The sequence below is a fragment of the Anomaloglossus baeobatrachus genome, chromosome 10 (genome assembly GCF_048569485.1).
Source record: "Anomaloglossus baeobatrachus isolate aAnoBae1 chromosome 10, aAnoBae1.hap1, whole genome shotgun sequence".
NCBI lineage: Eukaryota > Metazoa > Chordata > Amphibia > Anura > Aromobatidae > Anomaloglossus > Anomaloglossus baeobatrachus.
Genome location: NC_134362.1, coordinates 169,446,888 through 169,460,090, shown reverse-complemented (window position 1 = coordinate 169,460,090; position 13,203 = coordinate 169,446,888). Strand labels below are relative to the sequence as shown.

Sequence of the window (13,203 nt, the reverse complement as noted above, 5' to 3'; positions counted from 1 at the left end):
ACCCCTTTCACATGTAAAGCGCCATGGAATTGATGGCGCTATAATAATAATAATAATAATAATAATAATAATAATATACCTGTTCTCCAATAATTGTTCATGGGACTGTGGAGAAAGCTAAGCAGAGCACTCTACTATTCCTGACAGTCCCATAGACAAGGACTGGAATAGAGGTTGAGCATGAGAACATCACATTGGAGCCATTCTCAGGGTATCGAAGCCTATTCTTGGGATTGCAATTGGACCCCTTAGAGATCAACAAGTTGTTCCCTATTTCATGCATAGATGATACCTTGCTATTTTGAGAAAAACCTTTAAAGTTTTGCATCATTTTACTAATGCTTTTGCATCTCTCCATCCTGTGTTACCGATATTGGGTTATTATGCTTATCTGCCTATTTTTGGATGCTTTTCCCTTTCTTTCTGCCCCCACAATAGTCCCAGGAGCTGAGAGGGCACTTTGTACACAGAATATTGAAAGCCAGTGGTCAGCAGATCTGACTCAGCAGGACCATTCAGCGCCCAGCACTAGGGTGAGCGGGTCAGGTGACCCACACTCGGGGCCTCGCTGAGCTTGTGATTTTGCGGGTGGGGGTGATCTCCTGCAGGCACTCACATCTTTCTCTTTATCCCGGCACTGGAGGGGCCGGGAGGCAGTTGTCCGAATAGAAACTGGATTAACTGTCATGAAAAAGCACAAAAATCAGGTGTTAGTTACAGAAGTCATTGACCTTTAACCCTTTATATGCACCGATAACAACTAATTGTAATATCCGCACATCACTTTATAAGGCGACACTAATGCAATACGTTATATGACGTAAGTTTACGTCACGTGTCGTGAAGGGGTTAACATACGAAACAACACCTTTAACTTTTATTCTTCATTCGCAGAAGTCCGATGGGCCAGTCGTGAAAAATCTAAGCCAAAGGCAAATCAGACTAGAAATGCACTGGGATGAAGCAGTCCAAGTTCTCGGACACGCCCACAGAGCACTTACAGCCTGATTTGCATATGGTTTCTACGATATATTTTAGATTTTCCATGACTAGCCTTTCGGTATGGCTCTAGCATAGCTACACCACTACTTACATACTGTATATATATACAGTACAGACCAAAACTTTGGACACACGTTCTCAAAGAGTTTTCTTTATTTTCATGACTGAAAATTGTAGATTCACATTGAAGGCATCAAAACTATAAATTATCACATGTGGAATGAAATACTTAAAAAAGTGTGAAACAACTGAAAATCTGTCTTATATTCTAGGTTCTTCAGAGTAGCCACCTTTTCCTTATGATTACTGCTTTGCACACTCTTGGCATTCTCTTGATGAGCTTCAAGAGGTAGTCACCGGAAATGGTTTTCCAACAGTCTTGAAGGAGTTGCCAGAGATGTTTAGCACTTGTTGGCCCTTTTGCCTTCGCTCTGCGGTCCAGCTCACCCCAAACCTTCTCGATTGGGTTCAGGTCTGGTGACTGTGGAGGCCAGGTCATCTGGCGTAGCACCCCATCACTCTCCTTCTTAGTCAAATAGCCCTTACACAGCCTGGAGGTGTGTTTGGGGTCATTGTCCTGTTGAAAAATGATGGTCCAACTAAACGCAAACCGGATGGAATAGCATGCCGCTGCAAGATGCTGTGGTAGCCATGCTGGTTCAGTATGCCTTCAATTTTGAATAAATCCCCAACAGTGTCACCAGCAAAGCCCCCCCACACCATCACACCTCCTCCTCCATGCTTCACGGTGGGAACCAGCCATGTAGAGTCCATCCGTTCACCTTTTCTGCATCGCACAAAGACACGGTGGTTGGATCCAAAGAGCTGAAATTCGGACTCAACAGACCAAAGCACAGATTTCCACTGGTCTAATGTCCATTCCTTGTGTTCTTTAGCCCAAACAAGTCTCTTCTCCTTGTTGCCTGTCCTTAGCAGTGGTTTCCTAGCAGCTATTTTACCATGAAGGCCTGCTGCACAAAGTCTTCTCTTAACAGTTGTTCTAGAGATGTGTCTGCTGCTAGAACTCTTTGTGGCATTGACCTGGTCTCTAATCTGAGCTGCGATTTCTGAGGCTGGTGACACGGATAAACTTATCCTCCGCAGTAGAGGTGACTCTTGGTCTTCCTTTCCTGGGGCGGTCCACATGTTAGCCAGTTTCTTTGTAGCGTTTGATGGTTTTTGCCACTGCACTTGGGAACACTTTCAAAGTTTTCTCAATTTTTGGGACTGACTGACCTTCATTTCTTAAAGTAATGATGGCCACTCGTTTTTCTTTACTTAGCTGCTTTTTTCTTGCCATAATACAAATTCTAACAGTCTATTCAGTAGGACTATCAGCTGTGTATCCACCAGACTTCTGCACAACACAACTGATGGTCCCAACCCCATTTATAAGGCAAGAAATCCCACTTATTAAACCTGACAGGGCACACCTGTGAAGTGAGAACCATTTCCGGTGACTACCTCTTGAAACTCATCAAGAGAATGCCAAGAGTGTGCAAAGCAGTAATCAAAGCAAAAGGTGGCTACTCTGAAGAACCTAGAATATAAGACATATTTTCAGTTGTTTCACACTTTTTTGTTAAGTATTTCATTCCACATGTGATAATTCATAGTTTTGATGCCTTCAATGTGAATGTACAATTTTCAAAGTCCTGAAAATAAAGAAAACTCTTTGAATGAGAAGGTGTGTCCAAACGTTTGGTCTGTACTGTATATATATATATATATATATATATATATATATAATATCTATATATATAATTGCCTTATTCTGTCTGTCTGTCTGTCTGTCATGCTCCAAAATTGTGTCCTTACGGTGACACACAGCTGATTGGCCGCTGGGCTCACCATGGCCCCGCCCCCCCACGGATTGGCCTCTCGCCCCGGCTCTCTGCAGGCCCCGCCCCCCTCATGCAATGCACGCTTGCTCTGGCCCAACTGACACGGAGCTCCGACTCCCAGGTGAGTACACACACACACACACACACACATCAGATCACACTCACTCTCACACATCACATCCACACACTCACAACATCCTGGGATATCGCTTGCTTCTACACCAGCTCCGTCACGATCCCAGCAGCGCCAGACATAACCTTGCGATGCTGGGATCTTGACGGAGCCCGTGAACGCTGGTAACCATTATACACATCGGGTAACTAAGGTCCCTTAGTTACCCGATGTGTATCATAGTTACCAGTCTACACCGGCTCCGTCACGATCCCAGCAGCGCCAGACATAACCTTGCGATGCTGGGATCTTGACGGAGCCGGTGAACGCTGGTAACCATTATACACATCGGGTAACTAAGGTCCCTTAGTTACCCAATGTGTATCATAGTTACCAGTGTACACCGGCTCCCGGTACACATGTGCAGGGAGCCGGCATTATACTCCTCTCCCCCCAGGACTACTCCTCCTATTACAGTCCTCCTATTATACTCCTCTATGAGTATAATAGGAGAACTATTATAGCATGGGGGATGTAGCACGATGGGGGATGTAGCACGATGGGGGGTGCGCAGCATGGGGGATGTAGCACGATGGGAAGTGCACAGCATGGGGGATGTAGCACGATGGGGAGTGCGCAGCATGGGGGATGTAGCACGATGGGGAGTGCGCAGCATGGGGGATGTAGCACGATGGGGAGTGCGCAGCATGGGGGATGTAGCACGATGGGGAGTGCGCAGCATGGGGGATGTAGCATGATGGGGAGTGCGCAGCATGGGGGATGTAGCACGATGGGGAGTGCGCAGCATGGCGGATGTAGCACGATGGGGAGTGCGCAGCATGGCGGATGGAGCACGATGGCGGGTGCGCAGCATGGGGGATGTAGCACGATGGGGAGTGCGCAGCATGGGGGATGTAGCACGATGGGGGATGTAGCACGATGGGGGATGTAGCACGATGGGGGGTGCGCAGCATGAAGGATGTAGCACGATGGGGAGTGCGCAGCATGGGGGATGTAGCATGATGGGGAGTGCGCAGCATGGGGGATGTAGCATGATGGGGAGTGCGCAGCATGGGGGATGTAGCACGATGGGGAGTGCGCAGCATGGCGGATGTATCACGATGGGGAGTGCGCAGCATGGCGGATGGAGCACGAAAGTGGGTGCGCAGCATGGGGGATGTAGCACGATGGGGAGTGCGCAGCATGGGGGATGTAGCACGATGGGGGATGTAGCACAATGGGGGATGTAGCACGATGGGGGGTGCGCAGCATGGGGGATGTAGCACGATGGGGAGTGCGCAGCATGGGGGATGTAGCACGATGGGGAGTGCGCAGCATGGGGGATGAAGCACGATGGGGAGTGCGCAGCATGGGGGATGTAGCACGATGGAGAGTGCGCAGCATGGGGGATGTAGCACGATGGGGGGTGCGTAGCATGGGGGATGGAGCACGATGGGAGGTGCACACCTCCCCCAACACACACATACACACACACAGGGAACCACAAACACCGCCATACACAGACACAGACAACGCTGCACACACACAACACCCAACACACAAACACCGCGGCATACATAAATATACGCACATACCGCACAACACACACATTGCACAAAACATACCTCCCCCCAAAATACACCACACCCACACAAACCGCGCAACACACACACAACGCGACAGACACACAGCGCTCCACAAACAACGCAACACACATACAACACTCTCACCCCCCGTCACACCCAGACAACACCCAGAACATGTACAGCGCCCTACACAAACACTTGGTAACTACACACAACAACATCTATAATATATATATATATATATATATATATATATATAACAAAAATCATACATGAACTACACAATACGTAAATTCTAGAATACCCGATGCGTAGAATCGGGCCACCTTCTAGTATATATATATTTACGAAGGGGGTGTAACTTTAGGCCACCCTATTAGAATAACACCACCTTGGTAAAGACCATAAAAATGGCAGATTTAAAAACAGAACATAAATACTTAGGAGCAGCAAGAATAAAATGAGAGCTTAAACCAACTATATTTGACCTGGTGACAGGTCGTCAACTGACTCTGATCTGCAGTGCTGCTCTGTTGAAGCATTTGGCAAAAGATTATCTTCTGCAATATGCATCAACAGTGCAGCATAGAGAGTTACATATCACTGATTTGTCAGCAGCAGGCAACAAACAGCACAACTCTGTCCCGCCTAGTAATTATATGCTCTGTTGTAGAGGAGTGGAGGAGTTGAACTCTGCTAGAAACCAGCAAATAATGATACATAGGCAGCTTTACTGATATAGATAGCAGACGATAATGTCGCTAAGGCAGGGTACTATACAGCAGCATACAGAGCATAGGAGCAGAGCATATTCTAAAGGTAGAAACACTTTATGTCAGAGGTGAAAGCAGAGCAATGCAGAAAGCCAGCTGAGAGAGACTGCATTACGCATTATGAAACCAGGAACAGTGGAACTACAGCAGGAAGGCTCCAGTGGCAACTGGCAGATAAAGAGTGCCTAGAGGGGCATCCTTTGAGAGGTGATACTAGAGTGCTGAGGTAAGAAGAGGCTGATCACACTGCTGTCCACCCTGTCTATCTGATATAATACTGGTAATATCAGATGTGCTGAGGTAAGGAGACGCTGCTCACACTGCTGTCAACCCTGTCTGATCTAATACTGGAGATACCAGGGTGCTGAGGTAAGGAGACGCTGCTCACACTGCTGTCTACCCTATCTGATCTAATACTGGAGATACCAGGGTGCTGAGGTAAGGAGACGCTGCTCACACTGCTGTCTACCCTATCGATCTGATCTAATACTAGAGATACCAGGGTTCTGAGGTAAGAAGACACTGCTCACACCGCTGTCTATCCTGTCTATCTGATCTAATACTGGATATACCAGGGGTTTTGAAGTAAGAATAGGCTGCTCAAACTGCAGTCCACCCCATCTATCTGTACTAATGTTGGAGATAATTAATATTACAGGCATTTGCATGCCAAATATAAGGACTTAGACACTCACCTTGTTAATAATCTTTTGCTGTTGAGAATGGTTTTGCCTTAAAGAGACTACCTCTCGCCACAGGACTTCATTCTGCCTAGCAAAAGGAAAGGGACAGTGTTAGTAGTAACCATAATACTGTTATCAGTAACTAATAACCACTACCTGCCTTGTGTTGAAACTGCATCTAAACATTGCCATTATGAGACGAATTTATTCAGCAGTGAACAAAGTGTGATTTAAGTGTAGAGCATAATATATGCAGTACATTATACAGATATGCACAATGGTGCAGCCTGCCCTTTCCATGGCTTTTCTGGTGTTCTTGGTTTAAAGGGACTCTGTCATTTGAATCATGCTGCCCAAACCGCGGGCTTCTTGAATCAGAGCCTGACTGCATGATTGAAGCCATTTATATGCTTCTAACAAACTATAAGGCACGATCGGCTGTTCCCAGCGCTGCTGCAGGTTATTGACAGGTTGTTCACTCGTATGCACATAGGGAGTAACCATTCAATCACCTGCAGCAGCGCTGGGAAGAGTCGGCTGGACCTTAAAAGTTTATTTTCTCTGAATCACCAGAGTATTTCAGAAAAAAATATACCTGTTTGCAATAGAGGAACCAGTATCTGATTCATGCTCCCTGTGGTTTGGGCAGCATGAGTCAGATGAGATGTTCCCTTTAAGTGGTAAAAACGACATAGTAATGCAATTAAAACAGAATGAGTGGGTTTTTTTTAACAATTAGTTGTGTGATCAGAGAATTTTATAAAAAGTTTTATACACTTCTTTTGTTGCAAATTCAGCCATAATCCTACAGATTATAGGATGCAGCAGTGCAATTGTGTAGTAAATAACCTGTTGGCACCCCAGCATTCAGAGGTGAGACAATTAATATGTGAATTAAAGGGATTGTCCACTACTTTTACATTGATGGCCTATTTTTAGAATAGGTCAGGAATGTCTGATTGGCCGAGGTGCGGGGTGTCAGACCCCAACCAATCAGCTGCTGTTGTCGGTGCTGGCGATGGCGGCTGGAAATTCTTAGTTCCGGAGCTGCTCCGTCGACTGATAGCGGCCGCGACCGAAAACTACACATCTGCCTCCCATTCAAATCAATAGGCGGCGGATGTGCAGTACCCGGCCGCGGCTGCTATCAGAAGACGGGGCAGCTCCGGAACTGAGCATTTACAGCCTCCTACTGTGACCGCTGGCACCTCGGTGGTGTTGGACCTCGGCTGATCTATCCTAAGGCCATCAATGTAAAAGTAGTGGACAACCACCTTAATATGAGGTGAAATATGCCGCTGTGAATCAGAATCTTGGCAAATCTATTCCTACAAAGTATATTGTAAAAGCGCCAATACACGTTAGACCAACTTCGGCTGAGCCCACTGATACGGCCGGGTTTGGCCAACAGTCAAATGTGTATGGGGCCTCCCCACTGCCCACTAACATAATTTCGGGGAGATACTGTAAGGATCTGGCATGGTATGATTTTGGGCTACCCATCCTTTTGCTCAGCTGTTGCCAGATGAGTCTGGGAGCGGCTCTCTCATAGACGGCGAGCATGACTGTGTATGGAGGAGTCAGCAAATAATTGCAGCCCGAATTATGCTTCACCCAACAGTTATATCAAATTTATGCTGGATTAATAAAAATTGGACTGTGATTTGAGGAATCTCAGATCAGGCAGACAGATTTTATTGTCTTTGAGAGTGGGTATGAACTGAGAGTGGGTATGACCTGAGAATGGGTATGACCTGAGAGTGGGTATGACATGAGAGTGGGTATGACATGAGAGTAAGTATGACCTGAGAGTGAGTATGACCTGAGAGTAGGTATGACCTGAGAGTGGGTATGCCCTGAGAGTGGGTATGATCTGAGAGTGGGTATGATCTGAGATTGGGTATGATCTGAGATTGGGTATGACCTGAGAGTGAGTATGACCTGAGAGTGAGTATGACCTGAGAGTGGGTATGCCCTGAGAGTGGGTACGATCTGAGATTGGGTATGACCTGAGAGTAGGTATGACCTGAGAGTGGGTATGACCTGAGAGTGGATATGACCTGAGAGTGGATATGACCTGAGAGTGGGTATGTGCTGAGAGTGGGTATGACCTGAGATTGGGTATGACCTGAGATTGGGTATGCCCTGAGAGTGGGTATGCCCTGAGAGTGGGTATGACCTGAGAGTGAGTATGACCGGAGAGTGGGTATGACCTGAGAGTGGGTTTGACCTGAGAGTGGGTATGACCTGAGATTGGGTATGATCTGAGATTGGGTATGATCTGAGATTGGGTATGACCTGAGAGTGAGTATGACCTGAAAGTGAGTATGACCTGAGAGTGGATATGACCTGAGAGTGGATATGACCTGAGAGTGGGTATGACCTGAGAGTGGATATGACCTGAGAGTGGATATGACCTGAGAGTGGGTATGACCTGAGAGTGAGTATGACCTGAGAGTGAGTATGACCTGAGAGTGGATATGACCTGAGAGTGGATATGACCTGAGAATGGGTATGCCCTGAGAGTGGGTATGCCCTGAGAGTGGGTATGACCTGAGAGTGAGTATGACCGGAGAGTGGGTATGACCTGAGAGTGGGTATGACCTGAGAGTGAGTATGACCGGAGAGTGGGTATGACCTGAGAGTGGGTATGACCTGAGAGTGGGTATGACCTGAGAGTGGGTATGACCTGAGATTGGGTATGATCTGAGATTGGGTATGATCTGAGATTGGGTATGACCTGAGAGTGAGTATGACCTGAGAGTGAGTATGACCTGAGAGTGGATATGACCTGAGAGTGGATATGACCTGAGAGTGGGTATGACCTGAGAGTGGATATGACCTGAGAGTGGATATGACCTGAGAGTGGGTATGACCTGAGAGTGAGTATGACCTGAGAGTGAGTATGACCTGAGAGTGGATATGACCTGAGAGTGGATATGACCTGAGAGTGGGTATGCCCTGAGAGTGAGTATGACCTGAGAGTGGATATGACCTGAGAGTGGGTATGCCCTGAGAGTGGGTATGCCCTGAGAGTGGGTATGCCCTGAGAGTGGTTATGCCCTGAGAGTGGGTATGACCTCAGAGTGGGTATGCCCTGAGAGTGTGTGTGTGACCTGAGAGTGGATATGACCTGAGTCGGAGCAATCTGTCACATCCCTGTGGGCACTATACTACTCACTGCTTCATGTCTTGCATCTGGCACTCGGTGTTTTCCTGCTGGCTCCGCAGGCTCTGCACCTCATACAGCAGTCTGCTCACATCCTCATGTCGTAGTTTTGTCTCTTCGCTTTTCACAACAGACACCTGCACAGAATGACACAAATTATGTGCAGAGTTTAAGAATTGGGTTTTCTGATTTTCCCCAGATTGAAGGTCCTCCAGTCTCAGCTTCCTTTGTTCACATACCGTACTGATGCTTAAATGATGCGCCATAACAATGAAGGTTATAGAACATTGTAATATGCCACATAGGCAAAAGTATTTGACGCACCTTTCTATCACTGAATTCAGGATTTTTAGTCAGTTTAATCGCCCCAGTGTATAGTCTCTAGCCCCCACCATGCCGCCTGCTTTTACTGCCATGTGACAGAATGGCCGGTGGTCAGGACATTTCCCTTCTGAGTCTTCCCCATCACCTGTGAGTGATATTACTGACAAGTGGAAGGAACTGCAGGAACTCAGTCATGAAGTGGAGACCCCGTAATGTTACAGAGCGGGGGCTGAGTGCTGAGGAGCAGAGGGTAGACAAGTCACTAACGCTCTGCTGACCCCATAACTGCAGAATATAGACCTCCTCTGGGAACATCAGCACAAACACTGCTCCCGCTTGGAATTTCATGGCCGAGCAGCTGCAGCCGTACATCACCAAGCACAATGCCGAGCCGTCCATCACCAAGCACAATGCCGAGCCGTACATCACCAAGCACAATGCCGAGCTGTACATCACCAAGCACAATGCTGAGCCATACATCACCAAGCACAATGCTGAGCCATACATCACCAAGCACAATGCCGAGCTGTACATCATCAAGCACAATGCTGAGCCATACATCACCAAGCACAATGCTGAGCCGTACATCACCAAGCACAATGCTGAGCCATACATCACCAAGCACAATGCTGAGCCATGCATCACCAAGCACAATGCCGAGCCATACATCACCAAGCACAATGCCGAGCCGTCCATCACCAAGCACAATGCCGAGCCGTCCATCACCAAGCACAATGCCGAGCCGTACATCACCAAGCACAATGCCGAGCTGTACATCACCAAGCACAATGCTGAGCCATACATCACCAAGCACAATGCTGAGCCATACATCACCAAGCACAATGCCGAGCTGTACATCATCAAGCACAATGCTGAGCCATACATCACCAAGCACAATGCTGAGCCATACATCACCAAGCACAATGCCGAGCTGTACATCATCAAGCACAATGCTGAGCCTTACATCACCAAGCACAATGCTGAGCCGTACATCACCAAGCACAATGCCGAGCCGTACATCACCAAGCACAATGCTGAGCCATACATCACCAAGCACAATGCTGAGCCGTACATCAGCAATCACAATGCCGAGCCGTACATCACCAAGCACAATGCCGAGCCATACATCACCAAGCACAATGCCGAGCCGTACATCACCAAGCACAATGCCGAGCCGTACATCACCGAGCACAATGCTGAGCCGTACATTACCAAGCACAATGCCGAGCCGTACATCACCAAGCACAATGCCGAGCCGTACATCACCAAGCACAATACCGAGCCGTACATCACCAAGCACAATGCGGAGCCGTACATCACCAAGCACAATGCGGAACCGTACATCACCAAGCACAATGTGGAGCCGTACATCACCAAGCACAATACGGAGCCGTACATCACCAAGCACAATGCGGAGCCATACATCACCTAGCACAATGCGGAGCCATACATCACCAAGCACAATGCCGAGCCGTACATCACCAAGCACAATGCCGAGCTGTACATCACCAAGCACAATGCTGAGCCGTACATCACCAAGCACAATGCTGAGCCATACATCACCAAGCACTATGCTGAGCCGTCCATCACCAAGCACAATGCCGAGCTGTACATCATCAAGCACAATGCTGAGCCGTACATCAGCAATCACAATGCCGAGCCGTACATCAGCAATCACAATGCCGAGCCGTACATCACCAAGCACAATGCTGAGCCATACATCACCAAGCACAATGCCGAGCTGTACATCATCAAGCACAATGCTGAGCCGTACATCAGCAATCACAATGCCGAGCCGTACATCACCAAGCACAATGCCGAGCCATGCATCACCAAGCACAATGCCTAGCCTTACATCACCAAGCACAATGCTGAGCTGTACATCACCAAGCACAATGCTGAGCCGTACATCACCAAGCACAATGCTGAGCCGTACATCACCAAGCACAATGCTGAGCCGTCCATCACCAAGCACAATGCCAAGCCGTACATCACCAAGCACAATGCTGAGCCGTACATCACCAAGCACAATGCTGAGCCATACATCACCAAGCACAATGCCGAGCTGTACATCACCAAGCACAATGCTGAGCCATACATCACCAAGCACAATGCTGAGCCATACATCATCAAGCACAATGCTGAGCCGTACATCAGCAATCACAATGCCGAGCCGTACATCACCAAGCACAATGCTGAGCCATGCATCACCAAGCACAATGCCGAGCCGTACATCACCAAGCACAATGCCGAGCTGTACATCATCAAGCACAATGCCGAGCCGTACATCACCGAGCACAATGCTGAGCCGTACATTACCAAGCACAATGCCGAGCCGTACATCACCAAGCACAATGCCGAGCCGTACATCACCAAGCACAATGCTGAGCCATACATTATCAAGCACAATGCCCAGCTGTACATCTCCAAGCACAGAGCTGAACCATACATCACCAAGCACAATGCTGAGCCATATCTCACCAAGCACAATGCCGAGCCGTACATCACCAAGCACAATACCGAGCCGTACATCACCAAGCACAATGCGGTGCCGTACATCACCAAGCACAATGCGGCACCGTACATCACCAAGCACAATGTGGAGCCGTACATCACCAAGCACAATGTGGAGCCGTACATCACCAAGCACAATACGGAGCCGTACATCACCAAGCACAATGCGGTGCCGTACATCACCAAGCACAATGTGGAGCCGTACATCACCAAGCACAATACGGAGCCGTACATAACCAAGCACAATGCGGAGCCATACATCACCTAGCACAATGCTGAGCCACACATCACCAAGCACAATGCCGAGCTGTACATCACCAAGCACAATGCTGAGCCGTACATCACCAAGCACAATGCTGAGCCATACATCACCAAGCACAATGCTGAGCCATACATCACCAAGCACAATGCCGAGCCGTACATCACCAAGCACAATGCTGAGCCATACATCACCAAGCACAATGCTGAGCCATACATCACCAAGCACAATGCTGAGCCATACATCACCAAGCACAATGCCGAGCCGTACATCACCAAGCACAATGCCGAGCCGTACATCACCAAGCACAATGCTGAGCCATACATCATCAAGCACAATGCCCAGCCGTACATCTCCAAGCACAGAGCTGAGCCATACATCACCAAGCACAATGCTGAGCCATATCTCACCAAGCACAATGCCGAGCCCTCCATCACCAAGCACAATACCGAGCCGTACATCACCAAGCACACTGCGGAGCCGTACATCACCAAGCACAATGCGGAACCATACATCACCAAGCACAATGCGGAGCCGTACATCACCAAGCACAATACGGAGCCGTACATCACCAAGCACAATGCGGAGCCGTACATCACCAAGCACAATGCTGAGCCACACATCACCAAGCACAATACTGAGCCGTACATCACCAAGCACAATGCTGAGCCATACATCACCAAGCACAATGCTGAGCCGTACATCACCAAGCACAATGCTGAGCGTGAAGCGGTGTAAAGCCATCACCACTGGGCTCTGGAAGAAACATGTTCTGTGCAGTGACGGATCACACTACTCTATTTGGCATGTGATTGATGAGTCTAGGTTTGGTGAATGCCAGGAGAACATTACCCGCCTGACTGCATTGTGCCCGCTTTAAAGTTTACAGAAGGAGGGATAATGCTAAGGAATTTGCACAATACTTCTATCTTTGGTG

The 13,203-nt window shown here is 48.2% G+C and overlaps 1 protein-coding gene across 1 annotated transcript in view; it reads right to left on the bottom strand.

Moving 5' to 3' along the window:
• HSF4 (heat shock transcription factor 4) overlaps positions 1-13,203 on the bottom strand; it is an 81,242-nt gene that overhangs the window by 21,831 nt on the left and 46,208 nt on the right. Inside the window, exons 4-6 of the mRNA XM_075326877.1 lie at positions 9,182-9,306; positions 6,013-6,088; positions 617-681 (exon numbers count right to left, since the gene is read on the bottom strand). Coding sequence (XP_075182992.1) covers positions 617-681; positions 6,013-6,088; positions 9,182-9,306 — 266 coding nt within the window. The remainder of the gene's footprint in view (positions 1-616; positions 682-6,012; positions 6,089-9,181; positions 9,307-13,203) is intronic.